The sequence below is a fragment of the Astatotilapia calliptera genome, chromosome 9, assembly GCF_964374335.1.
Source record: "Astatotilapia calliptera chromosome 9, fAstCal68.1, whole genome shotgun sequence".
Classification (NCBI taxonomy): Eukaryota; Metazoa; Chordata; class Actinopteri; order Cichliformes; family Cichlidae; genus Astatotilapia; species Astatotilapia calliptera.
In genome coordinates, this window is record NC_137430.1 from 16,504,258 (window position 1) to 16,524,488 (window position 20,231).

At 42.3% G+C, this 20,231-nt stretch overlaps 1 protein-coding gene across 2 annotated transcripts in view; it reads right to left on the bottom strand.

The window, feature by feature from the left end:
* pola1 (polymerase (DNA directed), alpha 1) overlaps positions 1 to 20,231 on the bottom strand; it is a 66,262-nt gene that overhangs the window by 25,473 nt on the left and 20,558 nt on the right. For both annotated transcript variants that reach the window (XM_026179415.2, XM_026179414.2), the window contains exons 27-34: positions 13,300 to 13,332; positions 12,892 to 12,984; positions 12,583 to 12,788; positions 12,335 to 12,467; positions 12,066 to 12,197; positions 11,791 to 11,965; positions 10,831 to 11,012; positions 6,688 to 6,819 (exon numbers count right to left, since the gene is read on the bottom strand). In XM_026179415.2, the coding sequence (XP_026035200.2) occupies positions 6,688 to 6,819; positions 10,831 to 11,012; positions 11,791 to 11,965; positions 12,066 to 12,197; positions 12,335 to 12,467; positions 12,583 to 12,788; positions 12,892 to 12,984; positions 13,300 to 13,332 (1,086 nt within the window). The remainder of the gene's footprint in view (positions 1 to 6,687; positions 6,820 to 10,830; positions 11,013 to 11,790; positions 11,966 to 12,065; positions 12,198 to 12,334; positions 12,468 to 12,582; positions 12,789 to 12,891; positions 12,985 to 13,299; positions 13,333 to 20,231) is intronic.

Consider the following 20,231-nt stretch of genomic DNA (forward strand, 5'->3'; position numbering starts at 1 on the left):
GCTGTAGCGCAGTCTTTTTTGTGTACTTCTTATGACACAAGCCTTGGCACACACTGCTGTTCCCATGGGCCTGATTCACTGGCACACAAACATTCAGTGTGCGTACAAACATATTCATTGGCGCCCATTCACATGAATTAAAATGAATTAACAAGGCACACATCAAAGACTGAGGAGGTTCAAAGGAGGAACCCACAATGCCCTTCTGCTCTGCCGCTGTGACCCCAAAAACCCGTCCACACACAAGCCACATACCGAAAGAAATAAAAAATTAAGTTAGGATCAAGTGCGGCAGACCTGCGAGCCACATAGAAAGGACTGAAAACAAGAAGCACATCAGGACCAAAGAAGGATAAAAAAAAAAAAAAAAAAAAGTCTAATTGAGGCATATTGCAAGAGCGGGGGTGGGGGTGGGTGGGGGTGTACAGTCGGACGCGAGAATAAAGACTCATAATTGCATAATTACAGCAGTGGATACCTGACACACTGAATGCAGATGTCAAATGAGTTCCACATAATTTAACCAAATAGAGGCAAGACCAGGCCACGACAGGGCCCACCACGAAGTGTACCCTTCCTCTACAGCTTCTTCTTTGTTTGTTTTTTTATTTTTAAAACACATTTATCTCATCCGAAACCTCCGCTTTGTTACAATCTCATAATTTAGGCTCTGAGAATTCAACATCACTCTTGACGCTGTAGTTCATAAACCTTCCCTCGTCATCTCCATGTTTATTTATTTCAGTAAGCAATCCTATAAACAATGTTCAGCCTGAATAATCCACTGATAATGTTCCATAAATGACTGATCGAGTGCCCTGCAAGTCTCAGATAACCCTTTAAAGTGCTGCTACTGAGCCAATTTAAATGGTAATTAAAGTAGAGGTTTGACGATTTTGATTCAATTAATTCAGTCGTGGCTAAAACTGACAATAAAATTAGATTTGTTTCTTACATTACTTCTATACTGTAGACTCCTGCTGATAAGCCACGCCCCTTTTTTAGTCTCGATCCTCTGCTCTGATGGCTCACCATGGCAATGTGTTAGTGAGGAATCCACCACACTGCAGACCACATGTAAGGCTGTGTGCTGCTCAGGGCTTACACAGCACCATCATTATGGATAAACCTGCACTGGTTATATGTTCAGAGAAGTTGATAGATTATCAGTCAATCTGATGTTACGGCACTCTTCCAGGAACAACAAGGTCCAATAAACTCAATTAGGTGCCATTTCTATACTTCTCTCTAAACCATTACACTTTCGAATCCTGTATACATTTCCCGTTTGATCATTTCTCTTAAAACTGCAGTTTACCTTACAGTGATGTAAAGAGTAAAAAAAAAAAACGACAGTTTAAAGTTGTTTTTCCAGCGCTGTTCCTATTTTACTCTCAGAGAGCAAACATTCACATCTAAAAACCAAAAACCAAAAAAACAAAACAAAACTATTGATAATTGATGTTTTGTAAATCAAATAATTGATTAATGAGACAATTTGAGCTCCATTGTTGTACTGTATAAGTGGAGAAGCCTCTCTGATGTGACTTCTGCAGCAGAGGAATCCACCTGCCACACACACATACGCACGCAGAAAGACCTCTAACTGTTTTTTGTGCTTTGGCAGTCAACACTTCCAGCTCTAAAGTGAATAGACCTAAAAATCGGTCTACTTCACAGACACGCACTCTCTCACACAGACACACACACACAGTGAAAAGAGCTCAAACGGTTCCACTTTGTACCTCCTCCGCTTAATCAAAGCTTCTCTATTCAACAATTTGACCTTTTGTTCAAAACAGGATTATCACCTTCTCTGGTCTTCATTCACCCTTTCTCTCTCTCCCTCCCCCTTTCTTCTCTTGCCCCTCAGCCTGTTTCCAGGGGCGACCCGCATGACGAGGGTAATTGCAATAATTTGTTAAATGCCATGGTAACGGTTGTTAGATGGGAGGGGCTTTAAAAAAAAAGAAAAAAAAAAAAGAAGAAGAATTGGGTGGTTCAGGAAACAAGCGAATCTCTCATTTTGCCAAAGACAGCGGGGATGAGAAGAGGGAATGATGGCTGCGTGTGTGTGTGTGTGTGAGAGAGGTAGTGAGCAAGTGTTTGCCCATTCTCAGGGTGCTGGTTTATTGATAATGGTGGGGGTGAGGTGGGGAGCAGAAGGTAATTTCACTAATGATTAATGTCTCTGTGGTTGGAGCTAAAGACGCCAACACATATATACGTATATCCGCGCGCACACACACACACACACACACACACACACACACACACACACACACACACACACACACACACACACACACGTACAGAGCTTTCACTCTATCTGCCCAGACAAACAGCTCTATTTGAACTCTCCCTCGGCCTGAAAGGAATCCTTAATTACACAATATTACCCCTCTTCATTGCCCTGCTGTGTGTGCTGTGTCCACTGCTGTTCAGCCCTCGGTGTGTGTGTGTGTGTGTGTGTGTGTGCGCATGTGTATAAATGTGTGTTACTGTGTGACGTGTAAGTATTCAGTGGTAGCAGCTGTTTCACACATCGTGACAAAGGGGCTGAGGGGGACTCACTACCCACACATTCACCACGCTAATTGATTTCTGTTCAGCACTGTGGGAGAGTTACCCTGCCCCCTGCCCCCCCCACACACACACACACACACACACCATTCCACTCACTCAAGAACAAGGTGTTGGAAGCCATGAGGAGATAGAGTCCCCTACGAAGACAACGCAGGCATCCTGTTTAATTCACTCCCAGGCTGCAAACTGACTACACCGTCCTTTACACCGACATGTGTCACAGCCTCTCGATCTACTCTGTCCAAGAGGAATCTGCATATCAGTGTTCACATACTTTACTGCCATAAATCAGAGTGCCACGCCATGACAGACTTTTGAAAACGACAGAAATAAATCAAAGTCTTTTGCAAAGGCACTACAAATCATCTTCTCGGGGTCTATATTGATGTAGCAAACGTCTTCAATGTCCCACACTGCCACAACGGTCATGTTTCTGTTCAATAACTTCACTGACACTCTAGCTAACATAGCAGTGAATTATTGCAGTTTTATCATACATTGCATATTTCATAGGAAGACTACTTCTTAGGGCCTTTATGAAACATTCACACCCATCTCACTCCAAGTATAGTTAGCTGTGCGAGGTGAGGTATTCTCAACTTTCTCAATTTTTATTTGTTAGAAACTAATCGTGGACTTTTTAACTCGCACTAATGGGTGCAACTCGATATTATCTGAAAATGAACATAATTCAAGTTTTTAGACAATACAATGTTTCCCTTTGCCATGACTCTGCATTCCAGTGTGGAATGTGATCTAGTCAAGATCACATTTTAACATATGGCCTTCTTTGGTTTGATTTGTTACCAGAGAGAAAAGCTGAAATTTTTCAGTTACGTCCATCTAAAAAGGTCCTGAGACATTTTACTCTACACCAACGTGGTGTACTGACTGTTTACAAACAAATAAAAATACAAAACTAGTAACATTTTTGAAAATATGAAATGTCATCAGTGTCTAAATTAAGTGAAAAATAATCAACAATATTACTGAATTATTATCCTAGCATGTAAAGCAGAACATGCATGAAACTAAGTTGCACTGTAATGACTGCTTTAACCTTTTTTGGGTCATAAGATGTCAAAGTAGTTCTGGTTTGAAACATTGTTGCATAGGACTGTTGTGGGTAAATCGTTTAACACTTAGGCAGTGCTGACAGCATCACCATCTTCAGGACTATGGCATTAATCCAGGATCTACCCGACCACTCTGAGCCACTTTAACTTGTGATTGGTCATTAGGAGCATGCTGATCCTCAGCTTAAGGCATCTGTCGATACCGAGAACTGTAATTAATAAACTGCACTTCTCACCGTAAGGAATAGAGAAACATTTCTATGTAAAAGGAAACATTGCTTTCCCAACTTCACAAAATATTTAGTCAGTCAAGGCCATCTGTTCATTTCCAAACCATAGAGACACGGTGGATAAACATTTTGTAGGAAGACTAATCTTCTTCTTGTTGTCATAATAGTGTCCAACCAACACACTGCCCGTCTTCTTCTGCGCCTTGTTCCTTCTTTTCTTCGTTCATTTTCTAATGGCTGTCGTTTTCTGATGACATAGCACTGATAAAACTGTCAACTGGTGTTTTTTTCTTAGACGACAAAGGCTGGGGCGGTCCGGGGACCGCCCCAGCCTTTGTCGTCTGCTGGAGGGTCCGTGGGACCGCTCCAGCCTTCATCCGCCTCCGCTGGAGGGTCCGTGGGACCGCTCCAGCCTTCATCCGTCTTCGCTGGAGGGTCCAAGGGACCGCTCCAGCCTTCGTCGTCTGCTGGAGGGTCCGTGGGACCGCTCCAGCCTTCATCCGCCTCCGCTGGAGGGTCCGTGGGACCGCTCCAGCCTTCATCCGTCTTTGCTGGAGGGTCCAAGGGACCGCTCCAGCCTTCGTCGTCTGCTGGAGGGTCGGTGGGGCCGCTCCAGCCTTCATCAGCTTCGTCTGCCTTCGCTTCAGCCATCCGCCTTCGCTGGAGCGTCCGAGGGACTGCTCCAGCCTTCATCCGCCTTCGCTGGAGCGTCCGAGGGACCGCTCCAGCCTTCATCCGCCTTCGCTGGGGGGTCCGAGGGACCGCCCCAGCCTTCGTCGTCTGCTGGAGGGTCCGTGGGACCGCTCCAGCCTTTGCAGCTAGTGAGCTGTGCGTGGTGTTTGCAGCTAGTGAGCTGTGCGTGGTGTTTGCAGCTAGTGAGCTGTGCGTGGTGTTTGCAGCTAGTGAGCTGTGCGTGGTGTTTGCAGCTAGTGAGCTGTGCGTCGTCTTCGCTGGAGGGTCCGAGGGACCGCTCCAGCATTCATCCGCCTTCGCTGGGGGGTCCGAGGGACCGCTCCAGCCTTCGTCGTCTGCTGGAGGGTCCGAGGGACCGCTCCAGCCTTCATCCGCCTTCGCTGGAGGGTCCGAGGGACCGCTCCAGCCTTCGTCGTCTGCTGGAGGGCCCGAGTTGCCCGTCCAGCCTCATGTGTCGTCTGCCGGCCATTTTCCAGGCCTCTGAGTTGGCGAATCAAACATTTCACTTGGGTGTTAAATGTTTGATTTTTGGGTGGGGGGAACTGTTACGTTTCGGTGTTGTCAGTGTGTTGTTTTTGGCGTGACTGTTATGCGTTTCCTGTTTTACTTTGAAAATCTGTGTTATCTTAGTGTTTTCAGTTTACGTTTCCCTGTCTCGTCAGTTCTGAGTTGCCCCAGCTGTGTTTCCCTCTTGTTGTCCATTTCCTGATTGCTCCCTCTAGGTATTTAAACCCTGTGTTTCAGTGTGTCATGGTCGCGATCTTCCCCCTGGTTGTAAATAGTTTGGTGTTTTGGTGTAAATAAATGTTCTATTTTGCTTTGATGTAAATAGTTGTTGATACTTTCGTTTTGGGATTTTGGTGGCGAACCGTAGTAGTTTTTTTGTTTTTGTTTTGTTTTCCTTATTTTTTATTTTTCCTGTGTTGCACGCCGGTTGCCTAGGCCGGGGTGTAACACATGTCATCATCTTTCAATGCACAGCTGAAAATATGAATAGGTACCAGCGAGAGATGATGATTCACACTTTCACGCCTTCCATAAATGCTTAAATACAACCTGCAAAAATGATTTACGCTAGAAAAACATACAGCAAATAAAAATTGTAAATAGTCTTTCAAGTACGTGGGTGTCTTGTATTGAGACAAATCTGCTTGATCTTTAAAGTCCATTATGTTTGATTTAAAGTAATTTAAGTTTTTGCTCATACCTTAATGACCCTGTTTCCCACATCTATCATTTAAATTTCACCTTATCATCTAAAACTGTGTGTGCATTTTAAACTTGGTATTCAGAGTACAAATGGCCATTTAACTATTTCCATGATCATGCGCCGACATATCCTTCTGGAGCTCTTTTCCATTTTACATGCTCAGTGTGCTCTTTGGTTGAAAATGTCAGCACAGTGCCCTGCTGAGGTTTTCTTCATCTTTTGCCCAACATCCTTTTGATAGCTTCTCTTAACATGACTGCATCTGTTGCATCCCCCATTGTGTTAAATACAGTCCAACCCTTTCACAGACACTTTGTGGAAGGTCAATTTTAGCGAGTTTTGACGATTTCATTACACACAGCTCATGTTCTGTGACCGCTTGAGCTTGTATTTTGTCAGCCAAATCCTTTATTTAATACTTTAGTAACGTGCTGCTGTCGTAGGTAACAAGCATAAATGCAGCGTTGTGGACGCAAGACACACTTGTTTATTTTTTTGTTTTGTTATTTAACATTCAGAAAGGAACATTTTGGATTGAATGAACAAATTTGTATTACTACAGAGAAAATTTTTAAATAAATAAATAAGGAAAGCAGTCAAACTAATTAACCCTAGAACCTTGATGCGCAGTTTTGTAATACTATATTTAATATTGGGCATATTTTAGCCAATGAAATATATTAATGCACAAAAACACATGTCAAATTGAAGTACTAAATAAGAGATCAACCTATTAAGGCTTCAAAGCAAAACAATGAATAACCACCTGGTATTAGTGTACAAGGGTTAAAGAAAACTAAAATAAAAAACAGCAGAAAAACAGTTATCTGGAATCAGCTGCACATCAAAATGTGACTATCAGAGGCAGACGGGAATACAAAGAAATACTCACCGCGTAGTATCTTTTGATGTGGCGACGGATGTCAAGCACAAGTTTGTTGCGGATGTTGACGACGTAGTCAGCTGGAGAACCTCCACAAGGGATGTGACAGCAGCGCATCAAACTAGGCTCAACCTTTGAACCCTGACAAAGAGAGTGTGTATTACATTCCTGAAAAGAAACCGCATGTAACCACGTACACTAAGCTCGCATGATCCTGTAATGAAGCAAAGTAGCTTTATTTTATTGATGGTAACAAAAAGAAAAGGGAACCACAAATCAGGAGACATTTAAAATTCCTCCTACAGTTTGCATGCACATACACTAAAATGCTTCAGCAGATACAATAGCCTCTAAGGGCAAACATCAACTATAGTCTAACTGCCTTATATGCATACTATATGAATTCATCACAGCTCCATATTTAACCCTGTAATTAGTTTTGCAACACACAAACACAACCATTACCTTTAAACCTTAACAAAGACCATGTCAAACACAGAGGAGCTTAAAGAAACCCTGGGTCCAGTAGATTTTAACGTTATTGTAGGCAGAAGAAAACAGGTCAACATGACCCCGGTTCCCCTGAATTGTCCACTTGACAGCGAGCTTTATAGTTAATGCAATGAAAAAAGTAGACGCACTACATACCAATTACACTAAATATAACGCCTTTAAACACTTGCTCCTTTAAACCTCAACTCCATTTACCTGTCGCACTGACAGCCGCAAAAAAAGGTTTCTGCAGGGAAGTCTGTGACATAAAAGAATGCATGTGACACCCCCCACCCAGCCACACACTGGCTTTTTGTTTGCCTACATCACTTCTTTAGGAGTGAAAAAAAGAAACACACAGTTTTCTACCAGTTGGAGTCAATCAACTCATTTGATTTCTCTAATAGCCAGCCACACCAAGAACACACACACGTACGCACATCTTAGCCTTACTCTCATTTTAGTCTGTCTAATCTCCTCCCCTCGTCTTCTTTACAGGGAGTGCAGAATTATTAGGCAAGTTGTATTTCTGAGGAATAATGTTATTATTGAACAACAACCATGTTCTCAATGAACCCAAAAAACTCATTAATATCGAAGCTGAATGTTTTTGGAAGTAGTTTTTAGTTTGTTTATAGTTTTAGCTATTTTAGGGGGATATCTGTGTGTGCAGGTGACTATTACTGTGCATAATTATTAGGCAACTTAACAAAAAACAAATATATACACATTTCAATTATTTATTTTTACCAGTGAAACCAATATAACATCTCCACATTCACAAATATACATTTCTGACATTCAAAAACAAAACAAAAACAAATCAGCGACCAATATAGCCACCTTTCTTTGCAAGGACACTCAAAAGCCTGCCATCCATGGATTCTGTCAGTGTTTTGATCTGTTCACCATCAACATTGCGTGCAGCAGCAACCACAGCCTCCCAGACACTGTTCAGAGAGGTGTACTGTTTTCCCTCCTTGTAAATCTCACATTTGATGATGGACCACAGGTTCTCAATGGGGTTCAGATCAGGTGAACAAGGAGGCCATGTCATTAGTTTTCCTTCTTTTATACCCTTTCTTGCCAGCCACGCTGTGGAGTACTTGGACGCGTGTGATGGAGCATTGTCCTGCATGAAAATCATGTTTTTCTTGAAGGATGCAGACTTCTTCCTGTACCACTGCTTGAAGAAGGTGTCTTCCAGAAACTGGCAGTAGGACTGGGAGTTGAGCTTGACTCCATCCTCAACCCGAAAAGGCCCCACAAGCTCATCTTTGATGATACCAGCCCAAACCAGTACTCCACCTCCACCTTGCTGGCGTCTGAGTCGGACTGGAGCTCTCTGCCCTTTACCAATCCAGCCACGGGCCCATCCATCTGGCCCATCAAGACTCACTCTCATTTCATTAGTCCATAAAACCTTAGAAAAACCAGTCTTGAGATATTTCTTGGCCCAGTCTTGACGTTTCAGCTTGTGTGTCTTGTTCAGTGGTGGTCGTCTTTCAGCCTTTCTTACCTTGGCCATGTCTCTGAGTATTGCACACCTTGTGCTTTTGGGCACTCCAGTGATGTTGCAGCTCTGAAATATGGCCAAACTGGTGGCAAGTGGCATCTTGGCAGCTGCACGCTTGACTTTTCTCAGTTCATGGGCAGTTATTTTGCGCCTTGGTTTTTCCACACGCTTCTTGCGACCCTGTTGACTATTTTGAATGAAACGCTTGATTGTTCGATGATCACGCTTCAGAAGCTTTGCAATTTTGAGACTGCTGCATCCCTCTGCAAGATATCTCACTATTTTTGACTTTTCTGAGCCTGTCAAGTCCTTCTTTTGACCCATTTTGCCAAAGGAAAGGACGTTGCCTAATAATTATGCACACCTGATATAGGGTGTTGATGTCATTAGACCACACCCCTTCTCATTACAGAGATGCACATCACTAATATGCTTAATTGAGGCTTTCGAGCCTATACAGCTTGGAGTAAGACAACATGCATGAAGAGGATTATGTGGAAAAAATACTCATTTGCCTAATAATTCTGCACTCCCTGTATCTCTCACGTGTTTCTTTCAAAAGTTCACTTTCAAGAGCACACTCTCCTTTCAAAACAAGTTGTATCTACTACAACACTTTCTTGTTAGTCATTTTATCGCCGGGCAATTAAATGAAAATATGAAACACTCAAAGTACCGTCTTGTGACTGTGCGAGACTTATGAGAAAGGGATGATATCTTCTAACACTCCCAGTTCTCCTCAATGTCTGGCTACAAACCCCGGCCGTTATCTGGACCGCCTCATGTCCGCACATTAAATAGGCTTTTGAAAAACAATTTTAAAAAGGTTTGCCATGCCAACTGCCTAAGCGGGCCATTTTGTCAACGTCTTGGTTTGTGCAGCTTTCACAGCGTGCTGATTTAACTGCCTGCGTGGGATACCTAACGCTCTATTAAAACTGAACTGAGGGTATTCCCCTGCAGCCTTATCCACATTTTTTCCCTTCTCTGCACTTAATCTTTTCATCCTCCTCTCCCGCTACCTCCATCAAACAACTTTCCTCCTCTGTCTGTCCTCCATCATACATCACCGCCTCCTCCTACCATCTCTGGCTCTGTGTCAGCGGAGGAGTCAAGGCCCATCTGTCCTCCCCTCTCTCTCTGAGCTGTTAGACCATGCTCACCACCTTAATTAACTTACCGTCTTATCCGTATCACTGTGTGTGCGTGCATACCGGCCTCCGGCAACAGAGAGGAGAATTAACATCAGTAATCAGATGATTCCTGGTTCGTTTAGACTAATGCTATATTTTATTCTGACATTTCAAGTTCATGCATTGTACTCTTAATAGCAGGACGCAGGCCGTTTAGTACAAGCACGATCACTCGGGCGAGATTATTCTGCTTTTTCTTGTGCAACAACACACCAGCATATCTGTTCAAGTGTGTAATGATATTATCCTTTTATGGAGAGTGTGTTTAATACTCCTGTTTTAATTATTACAAGTTCTCTCCACCACTCGAGGCCAAAGGCTTGTCAGTTTTATTAGTGTCTTCTAGACAAGAAAAAGCTGTGTGTCCTGCTCCTCATTAGAAGCTGATAACACACACGCACACACAAAACCTTGGCCTGACAAATGGTAGGAGATCAGTGTGTGTGTGTGTGTGTGTGAGTGTGTGTGTCTCCATAGAGCCACAGGGGTTAAGGAAAGGCTTTTCAAGTTGTGGAGTCCAAACTATGCCAATGAAAACAGAGTCCGTACTGGAGCCAGGCAGCTGTCTTAAAATACAGACAGAGACACAATATGGAGGATGACTAACGCATGAATCCTTCACAGGAAGTTTTACTGAAATGCCTTCTGAAACATTATTCTCCCGCTCTTTATTTGTGTCTCTACTGATTAATCCATTAGACCAGTGAAACACACCATTACTGATAAAAGCCATCTCCTTTTTTCCCTTTCAATCTTGGGCCATATCTGTGTGGCGCTTTGTGTGTGTGCGCCGAGAACAGACAGCACATTTCTTCAGCTGAAGTCTAAACTGCCAAGGGTTTATAATACAACTTCAAATACAACTCTAAGAAAGATTATCTGGTCCTGCACAAACAGAGAAAGCAATACAGAGGAGTTTTATGATGGACAGCGGTGTGTTCATCTACTCACAGCTCCTTCAAAGACGCTGTCGTAGACGTTGTCAGTGCCACACTGAGGACAGGTGAAAGTAAACCTCTCACAGTCTTTATAGCGCTCCTCATCAGTCAGCTGGACGGGAACACCCAGCAAGCCGTCGGCTTCCTCCTCCCTCTGGAACTGCTGCTGAGCTCTGAACTGACTCGGGTCCAGACCTGACATGGAAATCAAAGACTTGTTTTTTAAGGTTTACAGCAGAGCAAATGTTTATTCAGAAACACGGCTGAAGGCAAAATATTTCATGCCTGATAAACACCAATGAAAGGTGGTCATGCTGCAATTAAGCATTCTGTATTTAGCTGTTCGGCTGTCGACAGATGTTATTATTATTCTAAAAAAATTTAACTGTGACCCACAGACACTTCATTTGAGTGTTTACGGGAAATGTATTGTAGTGAAACTGGAAATAATTTGCAGCACTTGACAAGATTATTAAGTAGGTATTATGTCTTCTGCGACAAGAGAGGAAACGTGCATAAAATGTGAACCCAAGTAATGATTTAATCCATAGAACATGGTAAATGGCCTGTATTTATATAGTGCTTTACTAGTCCCTAAGGACCCCAAAGCGCTTTACATATCCAGTCATCCACCCATTCACACACTCATTCACACACTGGTGATGGCAAGCTACATCGTAGCCACAGCCACCCTGGGGTGCACTGACAGAGGCGAGGCTGCCGGACACTGGCGCCACCGGGCCCTCTGACCACCACCGGTAGGCAACGGGTGAAGTGTCTTGCCCAAGGACACAACGACCGAGACTCCGAACAGTTTTTCAAAAGCAGTATTTGCATCTGTAGGAACTTCCTCGAGCAATTTGGTCATTTTATTTCTAAGTAACACGGCTCCTTTAAACTTTTTTGTAATTATTTTCCATAAGGCATAACATTACTCACTTCTGGGGACGGCAATAACTTGTAATTCACTTACCCAACCACGAGGCTATGAGTACACCATCAATACCCTCAATAGGGTCGCAGATGCGAGACACCACAGGGTGGACCTGCTGGGCCAGGTAGTACTGTGTGTCCAGAGTGAGATTCTCCTGTTTCTGGAGCTGCTCTAGAGCATAGGCTCTCTGACTGGCTGGCAGGTTGGAGCCATCCTAGTGGACAAAGAAGATGAATTTCCAATGTATTTGTACTGAAATATCACTGAAACACACAAAGAAATGAGATATTCCCGTTTCTCTAATAGATACACACTTTACAGATGAGGTAGGAGATGGTATCTCCAGCTTTGACCCGACGACCACCCTGAGAGTTAATCCACAGAGCAACATGGACATGAGGGAGACTTTTCTTATCAGGGTAGTCCTGAGGATCCTTTGTCAGTGCCTGGTGAAGTCAAGACAAGACAGCAGTAATAGATGAGAATGGGAATGGCAAAACACAAAAGAAAAACCCAGCATGTCCAGAGTCTTAAGCCTCATTTTAATCAAATGAAAAGTAAACACAAACAGTGATTCCCTCACCTTGTGGATCTCATACTGGTTCAGTGGTATGTCTCCACTAGCCACCTTCTCTCCCAACTCCACCAGGTGTTTCTGGATGTTCTCCACAATGACATCACGACTCTGATCAGACAGGATCTGCCCAATCACGTAGCTAGAAAAATAAATAAACACAATGAATTTTTCCTTACAAATGAAAATCTTTTGTAAGGTGCTTCCAGCGCTCCATATACTGACGCGCTAACTGTTTCCCATGTCCCATGACGTACTTGCCGCATTCCTTAGCCAGGTCACACCAATCCCTACGGACGATGTCCAACCCTTTGAGCTCTTGCTTGACGCTAAAACGTCCTTCTCCGTGTTGTTCCACCACAAGGGCGGCATACTTCTTCTTCTTCAGCAGCAAAAGAGACTTGAACACACCATCAATGTCGATCTCCAATAGTTTGTACAGCTTGTTTACTTCTGCCTTCACCTGGGATCAAAGTGCAAACACACGGATTCAGTGTCAACATCTGGTTATAATCTCCACTGCATGGTGCGCATGTAAAAAGTGATAAAACACCCAAAGCACACACCTTATTGCCAAGCTTAAAAACTTCATCCAGACACTTGCTGTTTGTGTTGATCATGATAGAGTCAGTATCTCCATAGATGACTTCCAGATTCATCTGAGTCACACAAAAGGGGGGGAGAGAGAAAGAAAGAATCCATACAGTTAAAACTGGGATAATAAAGTGAATATTACACACATCAAACTGCACAATTTCTAAAACAATCTAATGTTAGATTTGACTCATTAAATGATATTTAACCCAAAGTTTATCATTTAGCTGCTTAATACAGATGCAAGAATCCAGGCGTCCTGATCCAGTGAAGAAGTCATTATTAAAAGGATTATTTGTTGTGTACATTTTACGTTATTCTGCACATAATTACATATCATATTAGAGATATTAAACAGGAACAACTTGGTAATGACTGACCTTCTGAACCATGTCTTTCGTGTGCATCAAAATCTGGAGAAAAGAGGAGACAACACTCTGAACGATGCCAACAACAAAAACAACACAACACAAGCACAGTAAACAAACACGTCACTCAGGAAGATGAAATGATTAAATATTAAGTTTCCGCGTTATTAATTGTGTGTGTGTGTGTGTGTGTGTGTGTGTGTGTATACACATTTGTGTGGACATGGGAGCAGAGCAGGTGATTTGCTTTAAATGGGGGATAATTGGCTAAGAGGGCAATTATGAGAGCATGCTGTGACAGGCGTCTTTTCAACCCACACAAATTCACAGTCAGGCAACACACACACACACCATAATGACTTGTAATGGCCTTTATAACCTTCTGGTTGACTGACGGAGAAATAAGAGAATTCTGTAAATGCAGATTGACCACTGTGTGTGTGCGTGAGGAAAGCTCTGAGCAGCAGAGGGATCCTAACAGGTGGGGGCCCAGAGGAAGGGAGGGCAGTGTGGGGACCTCAGGTCGCTAATCTGGGGGGGTCTGAGGGACGGAACGCAGTGTGACCTGTCACCAGCAATCTGCTCCTCAATCAACCACAGCCGCATATATACACCCCGACTCGCACTGTGCTCCGTGTGGGGACAAGGACGCGGCTATTTCAGAGTGTGAGGAAGGGGCGGGGTCGGGCTTCCACTCCCTGAAACCAGAGTGGGCCATAAGCATGCTTTATGGGCTGCTACATACCGCTGTACGGCGGGGGGAGTTTGAGTCATTCAGGGGAACAGCCTCTCCATTAGGGACTGCAGTCAAGGTCAAGGTCTTACCACAAACACACACACAGTTTTTCACCTCTGCACTTATGCAGTGGATTTCGCTGTAGACAAAATGACCCCTGCCTGTTTAGCAGAAGAAGAAAGGTTGGAAAAGAGGAAAATGAAAGAACTCTTTATAAATCTTCAGACTGAGTGCACAGGTGCTCCACTCCAATAATTCATGAATACAAATCTAATTTGAGACATTTTTAACACTGCAAAAGCAAAAGTAAATTCGTGGTTTAAAATGTGAATGACAGCTGCCTGCAGCGAGTGTAGAGTAGTTTATTTACGACAGAAAACGAGCCCGAGGAAATGATCTTTCAGAGGTATAAAATAAAATGTAAAGATGACACCAAATGTGCTCAGTCTGTCAGACTAAAGGTCACATTTATTTATTCCTTTTTTTAAATTCCATGCATTTGAAAATAATTTTGACATTTAACTATACGAAACACTATAACTGAAGGTTGATGTTTCAAATACAGCCAGCTACTAAACACAAACACCACAACAAGCAGCTGTGATGGTTCAGGCTCATCTGCTAAGGAGTCCTTGGTTAGACACTAGGCCAGCACCTTGCACTGGTGTGTGCACATGTGCATGTGACTAAGCCGTTTTGTACACTTGCAATGTTACAATGTTATCTAAGTGCAACCAAAGTTCGCACAAATAACAAAGTATCTGTCTTGGAAGGAAAATCAGACCTTGTATACGAGACACATTTTCCTCTGTTAACAGCTGCCACTGAGCAGCAGCTCTTGAGTAAGAAAAACTCAGCTGTGCCTGAGCTGAACAGTCCATTTGTTTAATTTAAAAAAAAAAAAAAAGCACCAAAACAGGCGTGTGAAATTGCAGCAAAGATTCCTCCCATATTTGAATCATTAAAAGTAAAACTTGAAGCAACACATTTTTTTTCCTTGGGTAATATGATTTTACGAAGCAGAGGATTATCAGAAATAAAGATAACAATGCGAGTGTCACATAATCAGACAAAGGAGCCGTTTCAAGACAAATTATTTGCATCAGACGCTAAAATTCAAGTTGGAAAATGACAAAAAAGTAAAAAATACACTATAAAATCAGCAGGATATAAATCATGACATAGTAAAACTCATGGAAATTCAAATGCAACTAAAGATAAACTACCCCAATGGGAATGCTAATTTGATAATTAGATCCCTCGTTTGTTGACTTGAACATTTCTAAACAAAACCCAACGTATCCTGATGGTGTTCAGACACCACTGCAGGACAAAATGCAGGCACAGGCATCACAATAAAGAGCATTTATAAGAATGAAATGTCCACATCACCACATCAGCCAAAAATCACAATTAGTTGTGTAACTGTTCTTTTTGTATGTTTTTGATTCTATACACACTTACAGTCTGAGTTGACCTCATTTGCCAAAAAGGACAAATTAACTTACAGATGAATGTGACAGAAAGCATTAATATTATTTATTTATTTGTATTTTCTACAGACATAACAAAAATATAACCTTTGTTGATTAATCTAACCCTCAACCACAATCATTCACCTTAGCTGTCTATAAAGCCAGCATATAAAGCCTTAAACGTCACCTTCCCACTCCTTAAATGCAAAAATTAAATAAGTCATCATAATGTCCCATTCGAAAGAAAGCAAGTGCAAACATCACAAGATGAAGTTCAAGTTCTCCAGCTAACAGCCAAAACATGTAGGAGAATAAAGATAAGGGGAAAATAATTTGAAAAAACCCACAGAGTCCGGGTATGATAGATCTTAAAATTCACAAATGCAGTCATCAAATAGACACCATGGATTGTATTTCATTGCTTATTGCTACTTGGCACAACACACGCCCACCAACAGAGCCCAGGACAATGTTTTAATGCAGGCCTGCTGATGCAGACAGTAAACGAGAACCATCTTAGAGAAACTTAGCCATGCTCATTATCCTCACAGTGTCAATCATCACATCAACAAAACTCAGCTAAAACTCTGCTTTTGTACTCCATCTTGAAATCTCCAGTAATACTTTTTTTTTTTTAATAATAACAAAACAGCAAAATAAAAGCATTGAAAGGAGAAAGAGCCAGGAGACGAAGCTGAAATGATGGAACGGACTGAATAAAAAGTGCAGAGACGTGATGAATGGGGAGATGTGGGAAAGACAGACAAGCGAGGAGGTGAGAATGCGTTGATGTAATTGATGTGTGGACTCATTTAGACAGGTTTTCCATATGCTGTCAGTTCCAGCAGGACAGACTGCTTTTAAGGAATGAACTGTGTGAAAGACAAGTCGTTTGACCATGACGCTGGAATGTGTGCAACTGACAGTGTGTGTGCACGTGCGCTCATCTTTAAACGCATACCGGCATACACATACTATACGAACCAATGCAAACACACATCCCCAGGGGGTAAAAAGAGTGCATGTATGTCTTCACCGTGATGACTGCACTCGTCAGCACCGTGAATGACGCTCATTCTGGGCCAAACATCTGAAAAAACTCAGCAGAGGGGCTCACAGTGCTTAATGTTAACCTGCTAACATCAATCAAATTGATCGGATCAGTCTGTACCCTCGCTCGGCTTTTTGCGCCGATCGCATTTTCGCTCCAGCTACGAAATAAGAGTTGTTCTTTCAATTTTTACAATCATTACTTCTGACTGAGTTTTGCCATCTTAATACCTGCAACCAGTGAAGCTGCTTCCCTTAGTTTAACCATTTTCTACAAAGTGAATTTAGATAATCTATTCAAAATCTTCCAATTACAGAGTCGCTCTTTTTCCCTCACACTATAAAACCAATTTTCTAACATTCCTGCCTCTCATCCTTTCCGGCTCCTTGGTGTTAATACAGTGTAAATAGACCGGACAGTAATTGAGCAGCTCGCTGACAAGTGCTCCTGCAAAGTGAAGGATCAGGACAGAACACATGAGACTGAATTTCTCACGTTTGTAATCACAGTTTCACCTCATCCTTCCTTTTGATGCCACATTGCATGTGAGGGCTCACATGTCAGGTTGCATTCCTTGGACTGAAACACCAAATAAAAGGACATACCTTGCAATAAGTAGAATATATTCTATTCTGCGCGTATGCAGCAACATCAGCCGCTGCTCTGAGTGGTCAAAGTCCTAGCCCCGCCTTCAAACCAGCCATTTCAAAAGCACTGAGATTATGTGCCACAGTCTTCGACCCTAGAGTGCCTAGCTTTGGTTCATTTGATTTGAAAGAAATAATCACATAGCTACTGCAGACGTTTAGTTCACATTAATATGGTCATACTGAATATCACATAGTCACATATGGTATCGCGAGATCTGCACTGACCTACATCAATGGTTCTCAAATGTTTTCTACCATGTCCTACTTTAGTATCTGAAAGAGGTGAACGCTCCACAACCCACAGTTTAATTACTCATGTAAACAAATAGCTTTTGTGATCACTGCAAAAGATTTATTTAACAAACTCAACATTTTTCACCTGGCCATCAAGAACACATCTGCAACGCTTTGCTATCCAACCAGTGTGCCCTACTTGAATGCAAACCCTGCAATAAACAAACCTGTGACTTGCAGCAGAGTCAAGACACTGCAGTTGGCAGCAGCAGCAGCATTTTCAGACGCTCCAAGTTTAGATTCAGCAGTTAAAGCATTAGTGCGGTATTCCTGCACGAGTTTTACACTGACATGCAGCTTCCATGTGGCATTTTTCCTTTGCACTACTCATTTTTAAAACCTAATGTACCCAACAAATCTGCCTTGTGCCTCGAACACACAGACTTCAGGGCTCCAGAAGATGTACTTTGGTTAAGTGGTACTACCACTAGGTTTGCAACATTCAAAGATGCCCAAAAAAAAAAAAAAAAAAAAACAGAAAAGAAAAAAGTGACCAGGAGTAACAACTACAGGAGGCAAAGTCTAAGGGAAATAACACCTCCTGTCCAGCTGAATACAACTCAGACTTTAAATCAAAGTTTAAAAGGGAGCAATGGATTTCAGACTGAATATTGTTACAAAGCCGCTTAACACAAACCCATCGACACTTTTCAATACCCGTCCTAATATCTCACTTTAAAAGCTGCATTTTCCCGCCGTCTTTGACTTGACTTTTCACAGCTTTTCATTTAGTGCTTTTAACAGCGCCTCATGTCTTTGCATGTGCACCTGTGTGCCTGCACACGACCTGTACCCATTAGCTGTGCGTTATTGCACCCTGTCATGCTAATTGATGAGTGGTTCAGCCTTGTTGTGATATCCTCCTTTTCCCAGCTGTTGCTCAGCTTTTTGTTGGCCTCATCTATTAAGGCCTTACATGTCTTGTTGTCACGTCAATCTCGTGTATTCTTTATTTGAATCCACTACCCCCCCAACCCTCATACACTTCTCATCAAAATATCTTTTGTCTTTTGCCAGGCTGTCATTTTAATAAGAATATTACTCTTAACTGACCTGCTTGGTTGAGTGATGAGTGGTTTGCAGACTGAAAGGCAGCAGTAAAGACAAAAGATAAATGCGCGAGCCCCCCCACCCCTCCCATTATCATTACATCTTGAACTCTGGCACACACACATACACACCACATACATCCTTCTACTGATCAGCAGATCAGAAGCGGCATGTTAAACCTCTGTGTAGCAGAGGGCCCTTGTAAAAAGAGTCTGGGGCACCAGTGACGATTGTTTTGAAAAGCACTCAGCTGAAAAGCATTTTGGGATGACAGTCGGTCGACTGAAATAGCACCTGTGGAGGAACACACCACTGTCAGAGCTGGGGGGTGGCGGGGTGACATACACACAACATGTCCACAAGGCACTTGAGCACACACACACAAGTTTGCAAAACTCTTTCACGAACACAGCCTCGCACACGCAAAGATGCATAAAAGATTTACAGGCTCTCTTCTGCTACCGTGAAGTTATATCTGCACACACCTCCGTACACACCCACAGAGACCGAAAGTCCTTCTTTCACTAAAATGATTTCACTTGCACGCAAGAATTCACGAGCACAGAGCACAACACACACACACACACACACACACACACACACACACACACACACACACACACACACACACACACACACACACACACACACACACACACACACACACACACACACACACACACACACACCTGTCCTGGCAGATGCCATAGCTGTGTTCTCATGTCTGCCATCGGGAAGGTCAATCTGTTGTAAAGCTGTGACTGATTTAATACAACCGGCCAAGATCACAAACGCCGACACTGATTGAAAATAACTCAACAATGACAACAATCCTCCTGCTGTCCGCTCAATTATAATACTGTACTTTAATAGCAGGAAAAGGCGCATCCTGGTATGTCACTGCATTTTCTCAGCCAAGTTTTTAATACATTGTCAAGTAAATAAGCAATATAATGGCAGATACACAAGAGCAGCAGTGAAGCCAGACTTTTTATTACTTTTATTTATTTTATTTTTTTTTTAAATGGGGGTGCAATACAGCTGTCATGAAGACAAAAAAAAAAAAAAAAGTAGTGAAAATTATTGTGGCCAATAATTAAATCATGATTATCATGAATTTAAATGATTATTCATGCTTTTGAAATCTACACCAAATCAAATCTTTGGCTCTATCGAATAGAGTGAGCGCCTGGGGAATAAAGCAACAGTCAGAGGGACTTACTAACTTTTGAAAGATGCTAGACCGTCGAAGTACTCAACTAAATATGCCACTGGTTGGTGGGGAGTGAATTTGAGAAAGAAATGGTTCCCAAAAAGCAAAGGAAAAAAAAGCACTGGCATGCAACAAAATGTGGAATAATGATGATTTAATCTCAAATATCTGGTTTTACTAATCACTAAAAGTAGGGGTGCAACGATACACAAAATTCACGGTTCGTTCGATACTTTGGTGTCACGGTTCGATATTTTTTCGATACAAAAAAAATGTTCATGCATTTTTAATTTGTCATTTATTAAAATTATAAATATATATTTTAACTCAAAAGTACAGTTTTAAAATTTAACCCTAACCCTTGTGCGTGTTTTTTATTTTGACAGCGAATGCGCACCTGCGGACCACTTATGTGCAGCCCTGGTTATTTAGCTCGTCATATTGCAGCCACAGAAATTCTTTTGTCCATGAAACC